The sequence below is a fragment of the Haliotis rufescens genome, unplaced genomic scaffold (genome assembly GCF_023055435.1).
Source record: "Haliotis rufescens isolate VD_foot unplaced genomic scaffold, xgHalRufe1.0.p SCAF_34, whole genome shotgun sequence".
Lineage (NCBI taxonomy): Eukaryota > Metazoa > Mollusca > Gastropoda > Lepetellida > Haliotidae > Haliotis > Haliotis rufescens.
The window spans coordinates 5,023,813-5,049,133 of record NW_025964046.1 but is presented as its reverse complement, the minus strand read 5'-3'; the positions used below and the strand labels follow the sequence as shown (position 1 = coordinate 5,049,133).

General features: G+C 39.9%; 1 protein-coding gene across 1 annotated transcript; it reads left to right on the top strand.

Annotated features, from left to right (window-relative positions):
* On the top strand, positions 1-25,321 carry LOC124124865 (putative ankyrin repeat protein RF_0381). Its single transcript, XM_048380933.1, has 3 exons — positions 1-201; positions 17,921-18,086; positions 23,298-25,321. Exons 1-3 carry the CDS (start codon positions 1-3, stop codon positions 25,319-25,321), a joined length of 2,391 nt encoding a protein of 796 aa, XP_048236890.1.

The following is a 25,321-nucleotide window of genomic DNA, read 5'->3' as shown; positions in this document are numbered from 1 at the left end:
ATGCGGATCTTGTCTGATGGTCGGATGGACGTGAACGGTAGATATGGGAAACACAAGCTGACGCCATTGATGGTGACAGCATTCTATGGACACAGAGAAGTGTATACCTTACTTGTAAATAAAGGGGCTGATGTTTCTGTACTGGACAACATCGGCTGCAACATCCTTCATGCGGCATCTGAGGGAGGACATGTGAATATGGTAAAGTATGTCCTCTCGCAAAATATTGTTGACATCAATAGCAGAGATAACGCAGGATGGACCCCACTGATGTTGGCATCATGTCGTGGATACAGAAAAGTGTACGACTTCCTAGATAGTAAGGCAGCTGATGTCTCACTGGTAGATTATCATCACAGGAACATCCTTCATATTACATGCAAAGGGGGACATTTGAACATGGTGAAGTATGTTCTTTCGCAAAATATTGTTGACATCAATAGCAGAGATAAGGAAGGAATGACACCAGTGATGTGGGCAGTCTATTCGGGACACAGAGAAGTGTATGACGTCCTTGTCAGTAGGGCAGCTGATGTCTCACTAGTAGATTATCATCACAGAAACATCCTTCATGTTACATGCAAAGGGAGACATTTGAACATGGTGAAGTATGTTCTTTCGCAAAATATTGTTGACATCAATAGCAGAGATAAGGAAGGAATGACACCAGTGATGTGGGCAGTCTATTCGGGACACAGAGAAGTGTATGACGTCCTTGTCAGTAGGGCAGCTGATGTCTCACTAGTAGATTATCATCACAGGAACATCCTTCATGTTACATGCAAAGGGAGACATTTGAACATGGTGAAGTATGTTCTTTCGCTAAATATTGTTGAAATCAATAGCAGAGATAAGGAAGGAATGACACCAGTGATGTGGGCAGTCTATTCGGGACACAGAGAAGTGTATGACGTCCTTGTTAGCAAAGGAGCTGATGTCTCACTGGTTGATTATAATGACAGCACCATCCTTCATGTGGCATCTAAGGGAGGACATGTGAATATGGTAAAGTATGTCCTCTCGCAAAATATTGTTGACATCAATAGCAGAGACAAGGAAGGATGGACCCCACTGATGTTGGCAGCATGTCATAGACACAGAGAAGTGTATGACTTCCTTGTCAGTAAGGCAGCTGATGTCTCACTGATAGATTATCATCACAGGAACATCCTTGATATGGCATGCAAAGGAGGACATTTTAACATGGTGAAGTAAAATATTGTTGAAATCAATAGCAGAGATAATGGAGGAATGACACCTGTGATGTGGGCAGTCTAGTTTGGACACAAAGAATTGTATGACCTCCTTCTGAGGTCTCCTTAAGCATGCTCTTTCTAAGGAGATTTCAAAGAGCATCATGCACGTCGTGCTCAGAAGTTGTTTGAGTTACAACATTCAAGACCTCAGTGAAGGTTTCAAATACTTTTTCTGCAGACGTTGGGGACATTCCTAGATTTGCTGTATCCGTGACGAAAACGCAATTCCCCATATGGACATCAACCATATGTTCCTGGTGACGAACCGAATTGGCCTGTGTTCTAATTTGTGACTATATATAGTGCAATATGTGCTACCCTTTTCAGGAACACCTGGTGTCGTCACTATTTGGAAGTAATATACCAGTACATGTTTAAGCACCTGTTCGTGACGTAGTCGGAATCGTACAATCGATTTGAATATAGAAATGGTTTTGTCACTTTTATCTACCTAATGAATGCGTACATGTAACCTCATTTTCTATATGTTAAAACAGACTCGTGACTGATGACAAGTCAAGACAAGTATTTGATCTAAATTTCCGAACTAGAATTTGTCAATTTGTACAATCTAGCCTCGGGCTTCGTTGTACCGAATTCAGTTCTCAAATTTGAGTGAGTGAGTTAAGAATTAACGTCACATCTCACAAATTTGAAACGCTGCATATGGAATATGTGTGTATGTTGTTATCCTCGGAGGTAATCTGCACTTCTTGAGTTCATTATAATGTAATTATAGACGTTTAAGTAAACTATACAAGTTAACAATAAAACAGCCAATGCAAAAGATCAGTAAGTTGCAGCAGCAATACGTAACAGGTCTAGTCTAGTCTTATGTATGTCCTTCAAAAGTATGTGTAAAACATCCAATCGATTAACCATGGATACCCGTTACATGTTTATTTATTGTTGTTTTTTTGTGCTGAATAGAATGAGAATAACTGATGAAACCTGTCGTAAATATAACTTTTGTGATCCTTTGAATGTCGTTGTTGTGATGCCGTGCTTTCACTGATTGGGGTGATTGGGATGATAAAAATATCCTGATCTAGCAAAAAGGCTAACATTAAGAGTTTAGGACATTGTGTAACGTTCAACGCAGCAGGGGGCGGTCAACATCAGATCTAAGTGAATGGTGTCATTATTATTGATAAGGTTGCACTATCATGTTAAAATGTTGTCTTAATGTTGTCGTGAATAAAATATAACTTTTGTGATCCTTTTTTGTCGTTCCTGATTCAGAAAGTAGACGGACATCAACACATAGAGGTCGGGACAATGTGTAACGTTCAAGGCAGTTGGAAACGGTCATGGGCCGGGACATTGACTATCTGTACCGCTGTAGGGAAACATTTAGAGTAGTGGCAAGACCCTCAAACTGCCGGCATACCTCTCCCAATAATAGAACAAAGCCAAATTAGAGTTTATGTCTTTGTATCCAACAGATTAAAAATGTCAGATGTGGTCAAATGTTTTTGTGTCAGATGCTGTTTTGTGTCAAAATGCACATTTTTGTTGTAAAAATTGAGTAAATCAAAATAAGTCCCCTGAAAGCAGGTATATGTATTGGGTCCTTATGAGCCCTTATGTTTGTCAGTTATGTGACGTGCATAATTATTTTAATTGTTTTAATTATAGCCTCTCACAAGTTGAGTTATTTGTAAAAATAAGCCAAGAAATAACAAATTTCGTTCTATTTTCATCAACCATTTTTTGGAAAATGAACAGCAATGAATTATTAGTATTTTTTGATATATCAAAATGATCCGACACGTCTTATGAGGAGATGGCAGTGTTTATATTCACCATAACTTTTATATTTTTTGAAAATATTGGTAATGTGTTGTCCAACCAAACATTTTTGTCAAAAATGTACATTTGTTTATATGCCCATTGTTAATTTCATCAAGAATAGCTTCTAAGACATATTATTGAAGGTTTGTCTAAAATTATTTATTTTTTTAAAGGAAATGAAATTATGTATATCAAATTCTTTTTATACGGAACATAACGTTTTGTAGTATATACTGACTCCTTCATCAGGTGAATTAATGATGTGAAACAGAGAACATATTATATATGTTCCTGTATCAACAATAAAGGCTTGACTTTTAACAAGGAAAGCCAACAGCTAATTGGTGCTGATAGGTGATTAGCATGGGGCACATGGAAGAGTTCACAGTCACCGAGCCAATGGTAGGGGCACCAGCAGCGCAAGTCCCAACCCCAGATGATGAATATGCAAGATTCCCCTGCAACTGTGGTCATCAACTACCCAGAGAACCCCTCCGACCCCTCAACACCAGACTCAAAGAACATCATACCCCTGACAACAAACTAGACCTGTTTCGGAACTCATAACTTAGAACCATAGCATGTTGTGGGAAGCAACCAAAGTCCTGTCTACCTACAACAACTGGAGACAAAGACCATTATAAGAAGCTATTTAAATCAGGAGACACCAGCCAGCCATGAACCGTGACCAGGGTACCTACATTGTATCTGCCCAGTGCTTGGAACGTATTCCTTTGAATATTGTCTGTGCTAATTATCCATCTAACTTCCATTTTCCCAATGTCATATCTATTTCTATTACCTATAAGTGCTATTTACCCCCTGCCTCCCGTTTGTCCATTGCACATTGCTAATTTAAGTGACCTATCAGCGCATATTAATTGCTAAGTGTGAGCTTTCGTTTGTCCATTTCAATGACCTATAAGCGCCGATTAACTGTTGTCTTTATCAGCGGATAAACGCGTGGCTGTTCTCTGGTGTTGACGATGCATAACCTTTTATGAAATATTCCGTTTTGTTATCTGCTGCAATACTGAATTTGATGATGTTACCGCATTTATAAACTGTAAAAATGTGTTTAGATATGAAAAATGTTTAAACACACTTAGCTCTAAACGTGTTTTGGATTATACCTCTAAAAGGAACAATGTCTTCGTGTGTTTTACTCAGCACGTTAATGACATCTAACACCTAGTCAGGGGCTCAATAACCGAAGAAATCAACATATCGTGAACATAAACATGAAAAGTGTGGAATATAGTTATTGGTTTCATCCTTTTGTTACCCCCTCCCGCTCGCGAATTAACACGAGGTACGTTTACTTATAGCCACTGTGGTAACAATCGTTATATCAAGAGTCCAGGTAAAACACATCACTTTCTTTGATAAATACAGCAGCAAGCAAGAGTCGAGCAAGGATTGTAGAAATGTACATATTTGACCGGACATGTGTAAGCTCTTGTTTGGTGTTGATGTTGTCGCATTGTTAGCATCGCAGAATGCCCACTACTCATATGAAGGCAGAGATGCCCAAATATAAGCTGAGATAATGATAAGGATAAGATCTTATACAAATTATTTGAACTAACATTCTTGTATCACTTAACGATACACTGCTTGTGACCCAAGCTTCAATAGAGTAATTGTACGGAGCTGAGGTAATCAAGGCTGGTTATTTACTGTTTTGTATTTTAACTGAATGGGGAAAGGCATTTGCGTGCGTGTAATTGTGATCAAGAAGAACATTGTGAAACGTAATATTCATATGTTGATATCTCAACATTGCTGACACAAACGGGTTTGTTTCGATTGAGCCCCCGAGAAGTGTCCATAGACCCTGCTAGAGCATTCGTCCTCCTGCTCTACTTTTGAACATCCAGGATGACCTAGGGTATGTCCAGGCTTCCAACACTGAAAAGGCAGCTACAATGTTCCCACCTACAGAAGATGCTTTCAAGCAACGCATGATGAGAGCCATGTTTCAGACGACAATATGGTTGCAGACACATATCTCATTTGATCTTCAGTGACAGATGGTAAGTCGTCTCGAGAAAGTGTCCTTGTCTCATGCTGTACTGCCACGTACTGAACCCTGCACCAACTCTGGTTGCCAAACCTCTACACATGAAGAAGGCTGAAGGCTTGAGTGACAGTGGCAATGGCAGTGATTTCATATATCTTACTGTATTGGAGATTTGTTAATGGGTTACTGACAATCTTGAAGCAATTGGCAATAAGTGTTCCACATTTACACTTCAAAGTAAGTCAATATAATCAGCAGTTATAACACAGGATATCGACGATAATGATCTTATATATGACAATAACACGGAAGATGGAGTTCCTGGACGAAATTTGATTTTGACATTTAAATTTCTACTACATCCCGAAGAGATTGAACCGCCGACATAGGCACGCAGCCCAGGAAACAAGTCGCCCAATATGGTCACCTTTTACGAACACCAATGGGGTTCTGGGTTACTTCTATTCGGGAGCTGAAATGATTTATAAAAAAAACACTCTATGAATGTTCAACCCGTTTTATCATGAAAGAAGCTGTTTCATTGAAAAAATCTAGAAAGACTTCAAACAGTGAGATGATGTACAGGGTAGTTGCGGAATCATTGCAAAACTGCATTGAGTTTCTTTCAGCTAAGGTATTTAAAACAAATATATCTTACACATTTAGCTTTATAGAGCGAATTATAAACATTAAGTATGTTCATCCTTCCGGTAGTTTTCTTTGTTCAAGATCCATACCTGTGTAACGTGTAATTAGGCATTAATCGTTGTAAAAAAACACGTCTTTAATCTTTGATATTTATATCATCTTGAACATCTTTACGAGTCTTAAAGAATGATGGATCATTTCGTCTTTGATTCATCACTTGTTAAACGGCAGGTTAAAGTTGCAATATCCTCTTCAAAATTCAAACACTGACCATATTCAATACACTTAAGTTCACACAACTTGATGCCAACGTGTGTGATTATATCAGTGATGTGAACCAGCCCCTTCCCCTCTTGCAGTCGACATGAAGATATGCTGCATGAGCTAAATACAAACATCAAGTACAAGGACAGGAGCAGCTTAGCCAAGATACCGACGAGTTTCCATTTTTCTGTATTGCTATGTTAGAATGTCATATAGAATCAAATTATAATGACATAATTTTCAAGCAAGCAAACGGCGGTATATATGTAGAATCTTGAAAACATACCGGGTATTACAAAGTGTACACAATTTCTGGATAACAACTTCTTTAATATCTGTAAAGACGACGTACGTTATGGGTCCATATACCGTTGTCCTTACCTTGCAGGACAGAAGGGACGCCGAAAGGTACCTGTGAAATGTACATTGTATCCAATGTGTTAATATAATTAGAATATTGATTTCGTTGGGAAGTAATCAATACTCTTTCTGTTTTTAAATTTTCTACAACCAACTGTTCGATCAAACCATTGAAATAAAGTTAACAGTCAGGGGACTATCTGTGCAATCAGCCATACAGTTTAATGTATAGTCTAAAGTCCCCCAATGATGATAGGTATATATATATTATTTATATATCAGGCAAAACATCTGTTTAACCTTAGTTGATAGATAAATTATGCAATAACATACTTCTTTTGTTTTATCAATGAAGGTCGGGATTAATTTTTCGTTTATCTCAGCAGAATCTATGTGTCTATATATTATATGTGTATGTATTTTAAATATCGTACGTACACTACAGTCTGAAGAACAAATACGATTTTGCCTCAGGCTATTCGAGATACAAGCCATGGTTTGCTACAAGCAACTCCACATGGTGATTTATTCTGGGTTGGCTGACTCAACAACTGAGTTTATTAATCGGGGATAGGTGTGGTTGTGATGACTTTTTAGTTAGATAATATGGGGTTACTGTGGTTGTTGTGTAGTAATATGGGGTTAGTGTTGTTGTTGTGCAGTAATATGGGGTTAGTGTTGTTGTTGTGCAGTAATCTGGGGTGACTGTGGTTGTGCAGTAATATGGGGTTACTGTGGTTGTTGTGCAGTAATCTGGGGTGACTGTGGTTGTTGCGCAGTAATCTGGGGTGACTGTAGTCGTGCAATAATGTGGGGTTAGTGTGGTTGCTGTGCAGTAATATGGGGTGACTGTGGTTGTTGTGCAGTAATCTGGGGTGACTGTGGTTGTTGTGCAGTAATCTGAGGTAACTGTGGTTGCTGTGAAGTACTCTGGGAAGTCGGTTGTTGTGCAGTAATCTGGTGTGACTGTGGTTGTTGTGGAGTAATCTTGGATGCCGACTGTTGCTGAGTAAACTGTTGTAACTGTGGCTGTTGTGCAGTACTATTGGGTTCACTTGGGTTGTGCAGTAATCTGGGGTGACTGTTCTTCATGCACGGGACTGTTGTTTGGCTGCAGTTGCTGCGGTGGTGTATGTGTCGCAGATGTCTGAGACTGTTTATAATCTGTTTATAATCTTCACCCATAACCTATAGTTTTGTGGATTGAATGATCAATATTAAATTCAATATTTAATGAAACCACCCATTTCCTCTGTTTTGCAAAATTAATAAATATATTTCCAAAAGTGGTTTTCCTCCTTATCAGGAACAGACTAATGTCATCACTACTTTATTGAGTAGGTGTCATTGTATACAGGCTTGAGTTTTCTAAAGTTAAAAAGAGTGATATCTTCATTTCAGTAAACATAACACTTGGTACTTCACGTGACGCTTTGACGGAACTACCATCTTACAAGATTTACCTCCACGCAAATTATCTCCCTGTATCGTAAGTGTCTAGCCCGTACATAGACTGTTGACTCATTTTTTGCGCGAGTTCCAGAATTGAAAAGGCAGGCAATGACAGATGGTATTGTTTGAGTTCATATCGCTTCTTATATGTTTTTTTTTAAATATTTCCTTATACAAGGCTGTACAAACGAAAGTGTTCCAGTATGATGATATCCTTAAATTTCATGTTCAAGTTTGTTCATGGGGTAGCCTCGTGGTTGTTACGACAAATCCCCAGGTTTGATTCGCAACATGGGTACAATGTGTGAAGCTTTTTGCTGGTGTTACCAACCGTGATATTTTTGCGCCATTGCTAAAAACGGGACAACCCTATTTTCACTCTGAGAAAAAAATGAAAGTCATCGGCTATGTGCTCACTTAGGCGTGTGATCCTGAACAGATTTAAAAATTATTTTGGAACGGTATCAATACGTGTTACATCTGGACAGACTAGTATCATTTAAGTTCGAATTAGAAAATAATTGCCACTGATAGGTTCATAAGAATAATGGCATCCAGGGAAAACACTTAAACTAAGTAAAAACATATCAATGTCATTTTTCAACTGACACTAAAAAGTGTGTTTAGTGAGCTGTAATAATTTGTTGGAAAACATCCAGGACATTAGTGTATTTGATATATATGTTCAGCACCTATGTTATGGCTGATCAGTTTTATATTTGTTTATGCCACTGAAGTAAAACAAAGAATATTTCTAGAAAAATTGTTTTTATTGATTATATGGCATTTTGTTGGTACATATCACAAATTTAAATTTGATGGAATTTGATTTGAAGCCGTGCGTCGACGATTGACAAGCAGACACCTCAACTGTCACAGGTCACTCCAGGGACCCATTGTGACACTACTTCATCGCCGGGACCGTCTTCAGTTGGCAACACAGCATCAGCTTTCGCGCCACCAGCAGTGGAGAAGAATCCTCTTCTCAGACGAGAGCCGTAACTGTATCTCAACAGCAGCTGGCAGAGAGTGAGAGAGAGAGCTTGGCGACGCCGTGGGAAACGTTATTCGGATGCTGGTGTTGTTGAGAGATTCCAGGGATGGTCCGAGCATCATGTCGTGGGGTGGAATTGGTCTTGCACAGAGGATCGGGCCTGTGGTCTTCCAGAACATCGCTCCAGGGAGAGGCAATAGTGTCACAGCAGCTCGGTACATTGATCAAGTCTTGAGACCACACGCCATACCTCATCTGGCACGTCGACGGAACCACGAGTTTCAGCATGATAACGCCCGTGCCCACACTGCAAGAGTAACAAGAGACTTCCTCCAGCAGAATGGCATCGGAACTATGCAGTGCCGTCCCTCAGTCCTGATTTAAATCCAAATGAGCAACTGTGGGACGTGATTCAAAGACGTCCAAGGCCGACAACTGCATCTGACCTGCGTCAGTCGTTTCACAGAGTGTGAGCTCAAGTGTGGGCCGTCGTCAGCCGCCTCAACCATTCCATGTATCGACGTTGCACAGGGGTCATCAATGCACATGACGGGCACACGAGATACTGACCTGTGCTGCAATTTTCTTAGAGTCCAATGTTGCGTTTCACTTTACTTTCAACCTTGATGATCAGTTTTGCCAAGTTTCATCTTTTAATATGTCTCAAAGTATGTTTACAGTGTTTGAACAAATAAGACTTCTCATATATTTATCCATGGTGATGTTTTTTTTTGCGGTTCAATATATGTTGGTTAGTTTGTTTTTGAACGCCGCCCTCAGCAATATTCCAGGTTTTTGACGGCGGTCTGTAAAAAATCGAGTCCGGACCAGACAATCTGGTGATGAATATCATTAGCATCGATCCCAACAATTGGGATCGATGATATGCATCAGCGAAGTCAGCGAGCCTGACCACCTGATTCCGTAAGTGGCATAGTCGCCTTTTACGGCAAGCATGGGTTGCTAAAGACCTTTTCTACCCAATTGCGGTGATCGATGTGCATGACGTCAGTCAATGTCTCGTCCTGGCAAACAGGAATACATCATGCATGTAACCATTGAATAAGTCAGATAACTGAGATTGTTAGTGGCTGTACCCCTCGAAGGGAGATGAAGTTTCTTATCGTAGCATATATGTGGTTATTTTTTTTGGCTAAATTTGTCAATAATTGCCATTACCTGAGGGAATGATGAAAGTCCTTCTAGGGACCATGCAGGTAGCAAAGTACTCTGATTCCCCATCGCCCATAGTGTGGTGATCTTCATTCAGCTGCTGGCGAAATACACGAACTATAGCCTTTTTTAGTTGTGTTGTTGAATGATAGTTATCGTTCTGAAACTAGTTATAAACCAACCCGTGATACTCTAGTGATACTCTAGTTATTGTACTGTCCTGTAACGACAGGATTTTATAGTTTCAAATGTATTTCATGTACAACATTTGACAGTCACAATATGGCTGCAATATTGCCGATGTGTCTTTAAATATTAACTCACTCACTTACTCACTCACTCATTGTATTTGTTGATATTCATCAACTTTAACAGTGTCTCTTGATGAACGGAAACAAATACCACTTCAATCCCTGTTTTGACAGATACATAAATCATAACAAAACAGTACATTAAATACTAAACTTATTGTAAAGGGACGCGCGTATCTTTTTGTGGTTGAAAGGAGACACCCTTTCTACATATAATGTACATAAGACAGATAAGCAAAGGTTAGTCCTCACACTTAATAATATAGAAATGCTGAATATGTTAAGGTTTACAATGACATAGATAACAAAAGGTCCATAAAGATAAAGAAATTGGATAGCCACGAATATTGTATAGGAATTTTAAAACAAACGCTGGCGATGCCAGTCAGGGTGAGTGACTCATCGTTGCATCGGCATTATTTCAGCCATATAGCAAGTTGGTATAATTACAGTTGTGTCAAGAATACAAAGTTCTATTAAAAAAACAAATTTGTCAAGCATATTTTGATCATAGCAAAATTATTTACAACCATTTAAAACACGTGCTATAAACCACCAGCAATCTACGCTAGGCAACCTCGCTGGGGATCATGAGATCTTTCTGTACGACATCCCAGCAGGATTGTCGTCAATCCTATAACGTCTGGTGGTTGTGCACAATACAAGGCAATATTAAAAAATGTTCAGCAATGAGTTTGCTAAAGGCACTGTTTGAGTGGTCGAGTGAGTGGGTTGACATACACTTGGTCAATATTGTAGCCATATCATGACTAAATCAAGCTAAACATTGAGAATATATCAATTTAGAATAGAAATCCTGACGACTGAGGACATTAAAACAACTTGATGCAGGATCCACAAACAGTATTCAAAATCTCGAACATAATATTGATTCATTAACATATAAAAAGACATTGTTTATAAGGTGGGGGAAACGATTAACACAAATTCATCATCTGCAAACTATGAGCCTAAATTCCAGAAGTTTCAGAATTTGCAGGAAAGAAAACTCTGATTATGTCAAAGATCATAATGAACCATTTCCCTTTCGCGAATTAATGTAGTCTTTGATCAAGGGAAATGATACAGCATCTGGGCCAGATGATATCTAATGTCACTTATTGAAGCATCTTCCGAAATCTTTCTCTTTGCATCGTATTAGGGCACTGATCAGTGGTCTGGAATGTAGTACTATTCAACGTAAGCAGTTACAGGAAGCAACTATATTTAGATACGAGTGTGGTGTGTAAACTTCCATCCGTTATACCGCGGATGGTGATAGAATGTTATAGAAACATATGGAAAGTTCTGTAAGGATCTACTTCTGTCAGACTGGTAAGGGCATGGTAGAGAAACTTTCAGAAGTTTGTGAGGCTGAATATAAAGCGGAACAAGTGCTCGTTTACGTGTCTGTCACACATTTTGTCTCTCACACACTTTGTCGCTCACACATTTCGTCTCTCACACACTTCGTCTCTCACACATTTCGTCTCTCACACACTTTGTCTCTCACACATTTCGTCTCTCACACACTTTGTCGCTCACACACTTTGTCTCTCACACATTTCGTCTCTCACACATTTCGTCTCTCACACATTTCGTCTCTCACACACTTTGTTGCTCACACACTTTGTCACTCACACACTTTGTCTCTCACACATTTTGTCTCTCACACATTTCGTCTCACACATTTCGTCTCACACACTTTGTCGCTCACACATTTCGTCTCTCACACACTTTGTCGCTCACACATTTCGTCTCTCACACACTTTGTCTCTCACACATTTCGTCTCTCACACACTTTGTCGCTCACACATTTCGTCTCTCACACACTTTGTCTCTCACACATTTCGTCTCTCACACATTTCGTCTCTCACACATTTCGTCTCACACACTTTGTCGCTCACACATTTCGTCTCTCACACACTTTGTCGCTCACACATTTCGTCTCTCACACACTTTGTCGCTCACACATTTCGTCTCTCACACATTTGTCGCTCACACATTTCGTCTCTCACATACTTTGTTGCTCACACATTTCGTCTCTCACACACTTTGTTGCTCACACACTTTGTCGCTCACACATTTCGTCTCTCACACACTTTGTCTCTCACACACTTTGTCTCTCACACACTTTGTCTCTCACACACTTTGTCTCTCACACATTTCATCGCCGTGGAACCAACTTTCTTGTGAGGATCGCTTATCATCCCTGATTCCCTGCCTAACACATCTCGGAAGCGTGACCACTGTCGCTGGTTGGTGAGTATAAACTATTATCACTGACTTTTGCTACCACCACAGTATATTTGTTTTCGATACTGACAACTGCCAACACATCATATACTGTCATTGAATATTGTATAACTGCTCTTTCATGTACTGCCATTGTAATTTTTGTGCAGTAATTTGTATTGATTTGAGACCTTAGTGTCTGTTGTGATACATCTGTTGCTTGTATACCACTTCTTGGTTGTTTGCTGGTTTCACACAAAGACTTTTAGTTCTTTTAGGTACAGATGTCTGGGTTAACATATTGTTTCAATTTGGGAATCGACACTTAATCGCTAGTTTTATTCCAGTTCCCGCACCAGGAAAGCATTATTGAAATCATTCTATTTATCGCCCAAAAGCTTTACCTAGTGGCTGCCATCCGTGAAGATCCGGGGTCGAATAGGTCTTCAGCAACCCCTGCTTGCCGTAAAAAGGCGACTGCGCTTGCCGTAAAAGGCCACGAACGGGATCGTGTGGCCAGGCTCGCTGACTTGACTGATGCATGTCATTGATCCCAATTGCGTTGATCGATGCTCATGATGGTCATCTCTGGTCCAGATCCGATTATTTACAGACCTCAGGCATACAACTGGAATATTGCTGAATGCGGCGTTAAATAAACAAACAAACATCATCTCTTTTAAATTAGGTTTAAGGTGTCGTGCGAGTCGCAGCTCTGACATCGGACAAATAACACTACTTCACAAGGGACAGACAATCCCCAATTCATTGAGGTCATTATTCCCTTCAAACTACAATATCATTATCTATTTTTGATCAAAAAAGAGTGAGTGAGTGAGTTGGGTTTAATGTCGCTTTTAACAGTATTACAGTTATATCACAGAGTGTCAGCTTAATGTGGGAGGAAAGCCCGAAGTGATGCAGGTCTCAGACATTGACTACTTCGGTGAAACCCACGAGCACGGGTATGATGCTGACAAACCTAGAAACATAATCAGGGTGAACCGTGATTCGAACCCACAATCATAGGTTTCTGGCGTGCACAATGGACGCAACTCTGCACAGCAAATCGCGGCGCCTTAGACGACTGGGCCACCCGTGCCCCGAGATGTGAATATATATATATATATATATATATATATATATATATATATATATATATATATATATAGGTATAGGCATGTAGATATATCCTTTTAAGTAGATAAGTAAAGGTTAATCATTAAATCATTAAATATGTTGTGAGATATATGAGTAACAATTTCGAGATATAGGCTGATTTACAATTGTATAAATAAGTAAGGGTCTAAGAAGATCAATGAAAGAATAGACACTGTCATTTTATATGAACTATTATACTGGTGATGGCGGTCTAGACAACATGCCTATGTCTTCTAAGTTGTAAGGCTCTGGAAGTTCATAAAACTGTCGGTCACTTACTTGAGTGAAATCATGTCTCTTGTACTGTTGGGTCTAATGTGGTGTTTGACGGCCACTGTTGGACTAAAACATCACTCTGGCACTACAGAAACAGTAGAAACGCAGACAATAGAAATATTTTCCTCTATTGGTGTCAATATGTGCAATGAAAAATGCACAACCAGAGGATCATGTAGGAGCTTTGGTTACGATTCTGTCAACCTCGTGTGCTCCTTGTTCCAGCGACAACAGGACAAAATAGAAGAATATGGAAAATGTGTTTTCATACCAAAAAGAAACACAAAAGTTAGTAGTTGGGTAATTTGACTTGCAAGGCACGCATTAGGTTTCAACAGGTTTCAGCCAAGGCTGTAAGGCTGTGCGACGTGGTGCAACGAGCCATCATATTTTGTGACTTGAGGTTCTATGGGCATATTCCCTTGTTGATCATTGCAATAGGATGCACAGAGCTTGGGAATAATGGCCCAGTAATCCTATTTGGATATCCTGTACTTAGATTAAAATGTACATGATTTCGGGCATTTAAGATCAGATAAAGTTCATTATTTTATTTTGCAGATTACATTGGTATCCCAATGCAGGTATAGAAATATGCATCGTTCACAATTGTAAATAATCTGTAGATAATCGAGTCTGGAGCAGACAATCCAGTGATTGACATCATGAGCATCAAGCCACACAATTGGGATCGATGACATGCATCAACTAAGTCGGCGAGCGATATTGAGTGTACATGGTACTGACAGATACATTGTGTGTATAGGGTACTGAAAGATACATTGTTTGTATAGGGTCATGATACATACACTGTGTGTAAAGGGTACTGATAGATACATTGTGTGTATAGGGTACTGATAGATACATTGTGTGTATAGGGTACTGAAAGATACATTGTTTGTATAGGGTCATGATAGATGCATTGTGTGTATAGGGTCATGATAGATGCATTGTGTGTATAGGGTACTGATAGATACATTGTGTGTATAGGGTACTGAAAGATACATTGTGTGTATAGGGTACTGAAAGATACATTGTTTGTATAGGGTCATGATAGATGCATTGTGTGTATAGGGTCATGATAGATGCATTGTGTGTATAGGGTACTGATAGATACATTGTGTGTATAGGGTACTGAAAGATACATTGTTTGTATAGGGTCATGATAGATGCATTGTGTGTATAGGGTCATGATAGATGCATTGTGTGTATAGGGTACTGATAGATACATTGTGTGTATAGGGTACTGATAGATACATTGTGTGTATAGGGTACTGATAGATACATTGTGTGTATAGGGTACTGACAGATACAAAGTGTGTAAAGGGTACTGATAGATACATCATAATATTATAATATTGTAGTCACGCTTTCATATTCATTTCATCTGATCGAAGAGCATCCAAAATATAATTACAAAATATAGAAATACATTCCTCTGCCGAAAAGAGCCACTTGTCTTTGGCACACGAATTATTTGCTATTGCACATTACATACTGTTGTCCTCAGGTTAAAGCTGGATCATGTTCATTGAAGACTTGCCAAGGTGGGAGGTGCCTCGAGACCTATGCTGGAAAGACTGTCTGTGTGGAAGGTAAATTCCGAAATGTTTCCTACTCAATTAGTTTGTAAAGTAATAATATTACGATTACAAGTTGTTTGATTTTCACGACTGATGTTGAAAGAGCAGGGAGGCCAAACAACATCAGCCGTGAAGAACGCTGACCTCCTAATAACATGTTACGGATTCATAAGACAGATTATTATCTTCCACTCCAAAGGAGGAAATGTTTATTTGTTTCTGCCAAAATTCTGTCATTTTGTGTGATTTCATGATAGTTTATATCACTATATAATGGAAAAGAGTATCATTGAAATATGTTATTAACTATTTTTGTATTGAGAAGAGTTCATCAGGGGTGGCCCCCAGCGCTTTTACTTTGGTTTTCTTGCCTTCCACTTTTTGCCTTTTTTTACTGCTGCCTTCAGATCCGTCCACTTCCTTTTCCTCCTCGCTTCTCGTTGTATTTTCACTTGTAATGATTCCAAAAAAAGATAAATGTTTTTCTTTTCACAAATAAATCTGAATAGATCTACAAAATATTAATATGTGTGTCCTTTCCTTTTACGTACTAGTCCTGGTTTGACACTACTTCATAGAATTTGTTGAATTCGAAGCATTTTGTATGATCCTTTTCCTTTTTTATTCTTTGTGAAATAATGTTTTATTTTCCATTATTGGCAATGATTTTTACATCTTAGGGAAGTTTTATGTACACTCAATTGCCAACCTCTCACGAAAAACATGGACTTGCAAAGGTTTCAATATTCGTGAGAATGCCAGCCAAAAGAAGTCCAGTGTCGACGGGTTCAAAATTACTCTTCCGCTTTTAGCTTTTGGTTGGTGCGTCCAATGAGTGCGTCCAATGGGATGTTCCAACGCTGTTGCTGCCGTCGCCGTCGCCGTCGCCGTCGCCGTCGCCGTTACGAATCTGTTTCGCAGGTGAATGAGCCGTATCTGACCGTCTTCCAGTGGTGTTGTCCCTCGGAGTCGTCCGGTTATAGGCCTGCCCTGTGTCCTCCCCGTCTGACTGTACCGTTGAATCAGCCTGGCTACTGTCAGTGGTGTACAACCAAACCTTCTCGTAATTTGGACCTGTGTTGCCCCCATTTGGGCCATACCGATGGCTCTCTCTCTCTGCACCTGTGACAGTCGTGGTATTTCTTTTGTGTGCTTTCATCACGTGTGGTTATACCCTGCACGTACAGTTTATGCCATAGGCGGGAAACCTGATTCACCATTGTTTTGTCAGCGCACGAGCCCCGCCAAAGGTGGTGCTTTCGGGGTGAGGTGTTTTTTGGTACCTGTTCCTGGGCACCCATATTCCCAATACCCACTTTCCACAAGCTATGGCGTTCGGTCTTGACTGCCGTCGAGTTCGGACGTCTTTTGCTTCTCAGCAACTTGTCTAGTGTTATACAACACTTGATTGTTTATGACACTTCCTCTTTGGTTCGTTTGGCTTTTGATTTCTATTTGGTGTTTGCTGATTGTTACAGTCAGTTGTTGGGGATTGTCCTCGGCAATGGCTGACAACAGAATGGAATGTGCGGAAGGATTTAAAGTGGTGGCTTCAGGGAGGAAGCGAATCGATCGTATTCCTGATGGTACTTCTGAAAAAGCTTTTGTTGCCAAGCAACCAAATAATGTCCCTCCTACTGCATGGTCTGATCTTACTTTTGTCTTTGATGAGCCAGCGCAGATCAAACCAACCACTGTTATCTTCAAAGCCGATGTAGATGAATATAATGATGGTTCAACGACCATCTGTCAACTTATGATACTTATGCTTTGGCTAGAACCTTGACTATGATCACTACAGAAATAGTCAGCGTTAAGCGGATGGCCAGGGGAGATGTTAGTGTCACAGCAAAAACTGTTGAGGCTGCCAAAACACTTTGCAGGTGACAGAACTTGATGAACATGTTGTCACCACACATGAACCTGAATCATTAATGAGAACACGTGGAGTCATCTATGGTATTGATCTGGATATTGAGATGAGTGAAATTGAGGACGAGTTAAAACCTCTAACGTGCTCTGCTGTGTGTGTGGCTCGTGGACCTCATAAAGTTCCTACCAAATCTGTTCTGCTAACATTTACTGGCCAGTCTTTACAAGATCATGTTGTCATTTTCTTCCAGACATTTCCAATCCGGATGTATGTTCCTCCTGCTCTGTGATGCTTCAAGTGTCAGTCCTTTGGGCATGTCTCTGCTAATTGTAGAAGCACTCATCATGTGTGCGCCAAATGTGGAGGGAAGCACAAATATGAGGAGTGAAATGAAAGTTCTCTTAAATGTAAGAACTGTGGTCGTGCACACTCTGTGGCATACACAGGTTGTATTAAATACCAGGAAGCTGTCCAGATTCAGAAAGTCCAAGTTGAGGGTAAGTTGTCTTATTCTCAGGCTGTTCGACAGGTGCGTCGAGATTTAGATATCGCTCAGGTTCCAACAGTCCCTAAACCACTTCCTGCAGCTAAACGACTGTCTCAGTTTGTTACAATTTCTGATGTTGTGTCTTCTCCAGTCATGGTGACTGCCAGTACTCAGACTGAAACTCTGGAAGTTGAATGTCAGACTGATCCTGTTGTTGACACCATGCCTCAATCATCTTGCAAACCTCTATTCAACAATGTCTCTCCTGTTGAATTTCTCAACTTTGTTATTTGTATAGTTGCTAATTTTGGCACTACTCGTGCATTCAAGTCTGATGGTCTCCAGACGATAACGTCGGTTGCCCAGTCCCTCTTGTGGTTAAAATTGTCCCCTGATGATCTGACGAGCATGGTTAAGGGTCAGCAACAAAAGTCTTAATCCTTCTTATGGCTTTCTTGATCCTTCAGTGGAATGCTAGATCAGTAAATGCTAATGGTCTGGGATCCAAGGTTTTTATTAACAGTCTTGTTCCAATGCCTGATGTTATATGTCTTCAGGAGACGTTCCTGAATCCTAAACAGCAATTCCGTTGGGAAGGTTATGTCTGCCTACGTTAAGATCGTCAGGTTGGTTCTAGAGGTGGTTGTGCTATACTCATAAAGGAAACTTCGTGAACTTAGGTTGCCACAATCTCAATTAGAAGCGAATTCAGTCGATATTCATTTGAAGAATAAAAGATCGGTTTCCATTTTTATTGTCTATAATAATGCTCGTGCTACCTACGATGAATATATTTCTCTTTTGAACAAGTCAGACAATCTTACAGTAGTGTGTTGTGATTTTAATAGTCATAGTCCATTGTGGGGAGCTAGTAAGTTGGATGCTGGAGGTAGAGCCATTAAAACACTGCTTGATGAAAGAATATTTTCCTTCTTAATGATTGTTCTATGACCGGGTATGACTTGGCTTCTGCTTCATTTTCGGCCCTGGATTTGACCAGTCCACAACTGGCTCCACATTGTTATTGGAGAGTGTATTTGCAGGATTCTTTTGGTAGTGATCATTATCCTGTGCTCTGACACCATCACGCCTGCTGTAAACTCTATTCTCTAACATTATTGATGCTGACAATAGATTTATAGGCAGAAGTTCTAGTAAACGTCGGCTTAAAACGCCTGTTTGTTGGTGGATGGATACATGTCAATCAGCACATGATGCCAGGAAGAGGGCAAAAAACAATTGTTGAAAAATCAGATTTGCCGTGTGATTTAATCGAGCATAGGCGCACTTCCGCATTCTTTAAAAGAACTGTTATTGAAGCAAAACGTTTGCCTTGGTCTAATTACACCAGCACTTTAAATAGAAATACACCTCTATCTCAGGTATGGAGGAAAGTGAAAAAGATTTCTGGTAGTTCAAGTTCAAATCTTGATATAATTCCGTCTATTTGTAAAGTCACGCCTGCAACAACAAGTATAGACAAGAGTAATGCACTGGCTCAGTAATTTCAATAAGTATTGAATACAGATAACTTCAACTCAGATTTGTTCCTCTTTAAGGAAACACTTAAATCAGAATTCTCGGACATTTTACATTGTCAAACATATCATATAGCTGATAACAACTCATTATTTAGTTTCCAGGAATTAAAGAATGCTATTTCTGGACGTAAAGTAATTTCTCCAGGAGATGATTCTTTATGCTATGATATGTTTAAACATCTTCCCCTTATCAGCCTTGGAACCATGCTTTTACCGTTTAATTATATTTGGTTTGAAGGCGCGCTTCCCATTTCTTGGAGAAAGCAACAGTAGTTCAAATTCCGAAGCCTGGTAAAGATCCTACTGAAGCCACATCCTACAGACCTATTGCTCTTACCTCTAACATTGTGTAAAATAATGGGGATAATGGTAAATAACCGCCTGGTGTACTTCATGGCAAAGAACAATCTGTTTTCAGACGTTCAATCAGGCTTTAGAAAAAATAGGTCTTGTGCTGATCATGGACATTGAAAAAGCAAATGACATGTTGTGGAGGGATGGTTCGATAATAAAACTGTATAACCTTGGATTTTGTGGACGTATGCCTGATTGGATAAAATATTTCTTAACGGATAGAACTATGCAAGTTCGTATTGGAACTTCACTATCAGATATATATATTTTAGAGAATGGAACACCTCAAGGAAGTGTGATCAGCCAAACATTATTTAATGTTATGATAAATGATTTGTTTGAGAATATTAATTTCCTGGTTGAAACATCACAGTTTGCAGATGATGGAGCGTTGTGGAAAAGGTCCGGTAATTTTGACACTGTCTTCAAAGGTGTTCAACAATCTCTCTACCTTGTACAGAATTGGTGTGAACATTGGGGTTTTAATATTTCAGCTTCTAAATCTTCTGCTATGATCATTACTCAGAAAAAGATTCCTCATAATTCACAATTAGTCTTGTGTGGTTCTGAATTGGAGTTTGTGGATATAGTCAAGTTTTTAGGTCTCTGGTTTGATAAGAGGCTCACCTGGAAGCCACGGTTGGACTTTCTGATTCAGAAATGCAATAAAGTCCTGAACCTCCTGAGAAGTATTTCCAGTACCAAATGGGGTGCAAACAGGAAGTGTTTGTTAATGTTACAAAGAACCCTCATTAGATCTAGACTTGATTTCGGTTGTCAAGCCCATGGATCTGCACATGTACACAAAAAGCAGGACTTGATGTTGTTCACTTAAAAGCCCTAAGATTATGTCTGGGACCATTCAGGACCACCTCTGTTGAGGCTTTATAAGCTGAATCAGGTGAAATGCCTTTAGATCTCAGGCGTGAAATGTTAGACGTTAGATATATGTTAAAATTGAAATCTGTTGGGAGTAAACACTCAACGTCAACTGTTTTGAATGATTGTATTGAATATTTTCACGACACTTGGGGAATGGTATGGGGCCTCATGGGATGCGATCTCAGAGAACGGCTTTCAATCATACTGTGCGTGATGTTGCAATAGATTACACTAATGTTCTGCCTAAAAAGCCACCATGGCTGCTTGAACTGCGATCAGTTTATCTTGATGTCCTGGAGCGGGAAAATAAATGTGAGCCAGCACCTCGAGTTAAAACTATAGCTGAGGAACATATCCGAGGTTTACAGTGGTTAAATGCCATGCAGATTTACACTGATTGCTGTAAGTGCCCAGTGTCCGGTCGTGTTGGTCATGGTATATTCATCGTTAATGAAAAGAGAAAACTTTCTATCCTATTGGCTGATCACTCATCAGTATTTTCTGCTGAACTAGGAGCAATCAGTGTAGCACTGCGTTGGATTAGTTTTTTAAGGCCTGTTTCAGCGGTTATTTTCAGTTACTGTCAGTCCATTACAAGCAATTCGGGTAGGTTCTTCCTTAGTGAGGCAGGACTTGATCAACATTATTCTCGTCCTTTGTAATGACTTAAGTAAAGTTCTGTTAGATGTTGAATTTTCATGGATCCCTGCTCATGGTGGATTACTTGGAAATGAGAAAACTGATAAATTGGCAAAAGCTGCATTAGAATTTGACGAATCAGAACAAGACGAAACAATTTGTCCTTCTCCTGCAGAGTTGGGCACCGTCAGTATGACCCATGCTAACACAAAATGGCAGCAGAGAATGACATCGTCCTTAAAAGGACGTCATCTTTTTGGCATCGATCCTTTTATCACTGAATTACACATATCTAGATATAATCGGAGAGAGGAGGTTCTCTTAACTAGACATTGTCTTGGGCATTGTGGTCTTGGTGCTTATCTAAATGTTATTGATAAAGACATTTCAGCACATTGTACAGTGTGTAATCAGTTTGATAATGTAGCTAATCTGTTATTGCATTGCCAACGGTATGTTAATCAGCGTAAGGCAATGGTGGATTCTCTTACAGTTCTCAATATTGACTTCTCATTGTCTGGTATTTTATGTTCTAGGAATATTGTTCACCATGATGTTCAGAATGTCATTCTCGTTTATATTAAAGCGTGTGACAGTTTAATACTTTATACAATTTCTATGTACTTAGCGAACCTTTATTATGGGCAAGGTGTAAATGGGCCTAGTTGCCCGAACACCTATAAAACATTTTACTGATCCACTAGTTTTAGGAAAATTACAAATTGCCAACCTATACTTTCTTTTATCGCTCAGATTATATATTTATAACGGTGTATAGGGTGGTACAGTTAACATGAATGGAAACCGAACCATTTTGCTTGCACAGACGGGACCCCTCGTTTCGCTCGGTCAGATACCATAGATAGTCCACTTGTATCGTAAAAATGGTAACCAACGAAAATGAGTGTAGTATTCTCTATGTCTCTGCCGATGCACGACGGCGGCTGTCTGTGTCAGTGACGAGATCTTGTCAAAACAAGCCTTGATTAAAAAAAACGAAGAACCTTTTTAGAAACTTGTCTTCTTTATCAGTGTGTGGTACTGTAGGCTTTGTAAATCAGACAGAAATATAACTGAAATAATGTGATCTTTATACAGAACTATACTTTTCTCGCGTAACAACACGTTAAGAGAGTAATGTGATTAGACTGAGTGGACACTGTTTTGTCACACGCGGATACAAAACAGCTGCTCCTTGATCAGGGACAGGGTTTTTTCCCCTTGAAACGTAATTAATATGAAATATGATTATGGACAATAAACAAAATGACCCCCTCGGTACGAGTGATTACAGAATATAGCTATAGGTCACTCGTCAAATTAGTGTTTTAAGTTCCGAGCTTTAGCCAGGAACTTACAAAATTAATTTCACTTGTGACGTATTTTACATAATCACTCATACCGAGTTGATTAATCTATAACTACACAAGCCGAGTTAAATCTAAGTGCCATTACATAATCCTTTCCTTTTTCATGCCTCAAAGTGACATTGACCAGTCAGAGAGCAAACTACTAACCCATTATGAGCCCGTATAACGTCAGTAAAAATCCAAGATGGTTGTTAATGACCTACTATGAGTCCGTATACCGTCAGTAACAGCCATTTTTTGATTTTCCAACACCCACCTCACATATGTCACATGAAAATTCTGGTACCAAAATTCGTTTATAAAAACTTTAGTAACGATCATATGAAGCTAAAATCACCAACAATGTTTCGCCTCTGAGTTTGGAAGAGTAGTCTCCCTTTGACCCGTAACGTCTAATGTTGTATGTGTCAAGTTTTGAGTTTTAAGTTTTGACATGTCATGTGCGACAAAGATACCAAATTGTGTCATATTATCGGCATAATAAATTCGGTATGGTCTCTTTAGTGGCCGTATACGGTGTCATATTATGACGCCCCGCCCAATATTGTTCTGCGAACCTAATATGACATCGTATACTGTAAATAAAAGCACCATAACGAATAATATGTTCCTGTCTTACAGCAGAGGGAAACAAGCAGCAGTACCTGACCCAGCCTCACACTAACATTCTCAGTTCCACCATGGATGGTAACCTGTGTGGAGTCCAACTCATCCTGCTCGAGGCCCAGGCAGTCATCAACACCAGAGGTCTGAACAGGAGGACCCCAGTGATGCTTGCAGCAGGGAGAGCAGACAAAGACATGTTTGACTTACTTGTGAGGGAAGGAGCGGATCTATCTCTCCTGGATAAGGACAGAAAAACGATTCTACACATTGCCTGTGAAGGAGGAAACATAGGTATAGTGAACTATATCCTCACAAAGGATATTGTTGACATCGACAGCAGAGACAAGTTGTTGCAGTCAACAGCTATGAAAGCAGCCCTCACTGGCAACAAAGACGTGTTTGAGTTACTTGTGAGGAAAGGAACTGATCTGTCATTTGTGGATTCAGAACTAAACACAATATTACATCTGGCTTGTTCAGGGGGGAGTATTGAGATAGTTAATCATGTCTTTACAGAAAAACACGTGGACGTAAACAGTAGAAACGCGGACGACTGCACACCGATACTGAATGCGGCAACCAAGGGACACAAAGATGTCTTTGACCTACTGGTGAACAAAGGAGCTAATATGGCCCTTCTGGATGTTGCAGATAGAAATGTTCTTCACGCAGCCTGTGAAGGAGGTAATGTTGAAATAGTTCAGTATATTCTTAGGCAGAATGTTACACCCATTAACGCCAAGGCCACTATTGGGGTTACGGCAGTGTTAGTAGCTGCACATAATGGACATGGGGAAGTGTTTGACCTGCTTGTTGCGAAAGGAGCAGACCTGATTATACAGACTGAAGATGGTGACAACATCCTACATGAGGCTTGTAGAGGAGGAAGCATGAAGCTGGTGACGTATGTCCTCAATCAGAACATTGTGGACATCAACAGTAGAGGAAACATTGGAATGACACCAGCAATGACAGCAGCATCCATGGGACACAAAGATATATTCGTCTTACTGCAGGAGAAAAGAGCTGATCTATCGCTATTCGATAGAGCTAAAAACAATATTCTCCACATGGCCTGTAAAGGCGGTAATGTTGAGCTAGTTAGTTATGTTCTAACAAAGAACATTGTGGACATCAATAGTAGGAACATGGTTGGGGTCACGCCAGCATTGGTAGCAGCCGACAGTGGCCACAAAGAGGTGTTACATCTGCTCATGAATACAGGAGCTGATCTGAACGCCGTTGATGATTCAAGAGCAGACATTCTTTATTTTGCATTTTCGTCCAGAGACAGGGAGACTATCAAATTTATCCTTACACATAGCACTGTCAACATCAACGATGTATACGACCAACTTCTTACACCAGCATTACTGTCAGCATTGTTCGGGGACAGAGATGTATTTGATTTAGTTGTGAGTAAAGGAGCTGATCTGTCAAGTGTAGATTTTGGCGGTAACGACATTATTCAGAAGGCGTGTGCTGGAGGAAATCTGGACATTGTGAAGTACGTCCTAACGGTAAACACCATTGTACGACGCATTAACAGGACAGGAGAGTTTGGCACACCTGTGATGTTTGCGGCAAGTTTGGGTTACAAAGATGTGTTTGATTTACTGGTGAAGAAAGGTGCTGATTTGACACAAAGACGTAAAGATCGCGACACTATCCTTCATTTGGCATGTAGAGTCAACATTCAGATAGTGAGGTACCTGGTTTCCCGCAACATTGTGGATATCAACGTTAGAGGAAACAAAGGAAGGACCCCAGCTTTTGTTGCTGCAGGATTTGGGAATATACGTATATTTGAGGAACTTGTGAAGAAAGGAGCTGATCCGACAGTGACGGATATATATGGGAACACCATCCTTCATCATGCAACTTCGGAAAACAGGGTGGAAATGGTGAAATACATCATTTCACATGCGAGTGTAGAAATTGCCTTAAAAACCAAACAGGGGTTAACTGCTGCTCTGATAGCAAAGCAACACGGGTTCACTGCAGTGTATAATGTGTTCCAGTCACATGCCTCTCTTTAA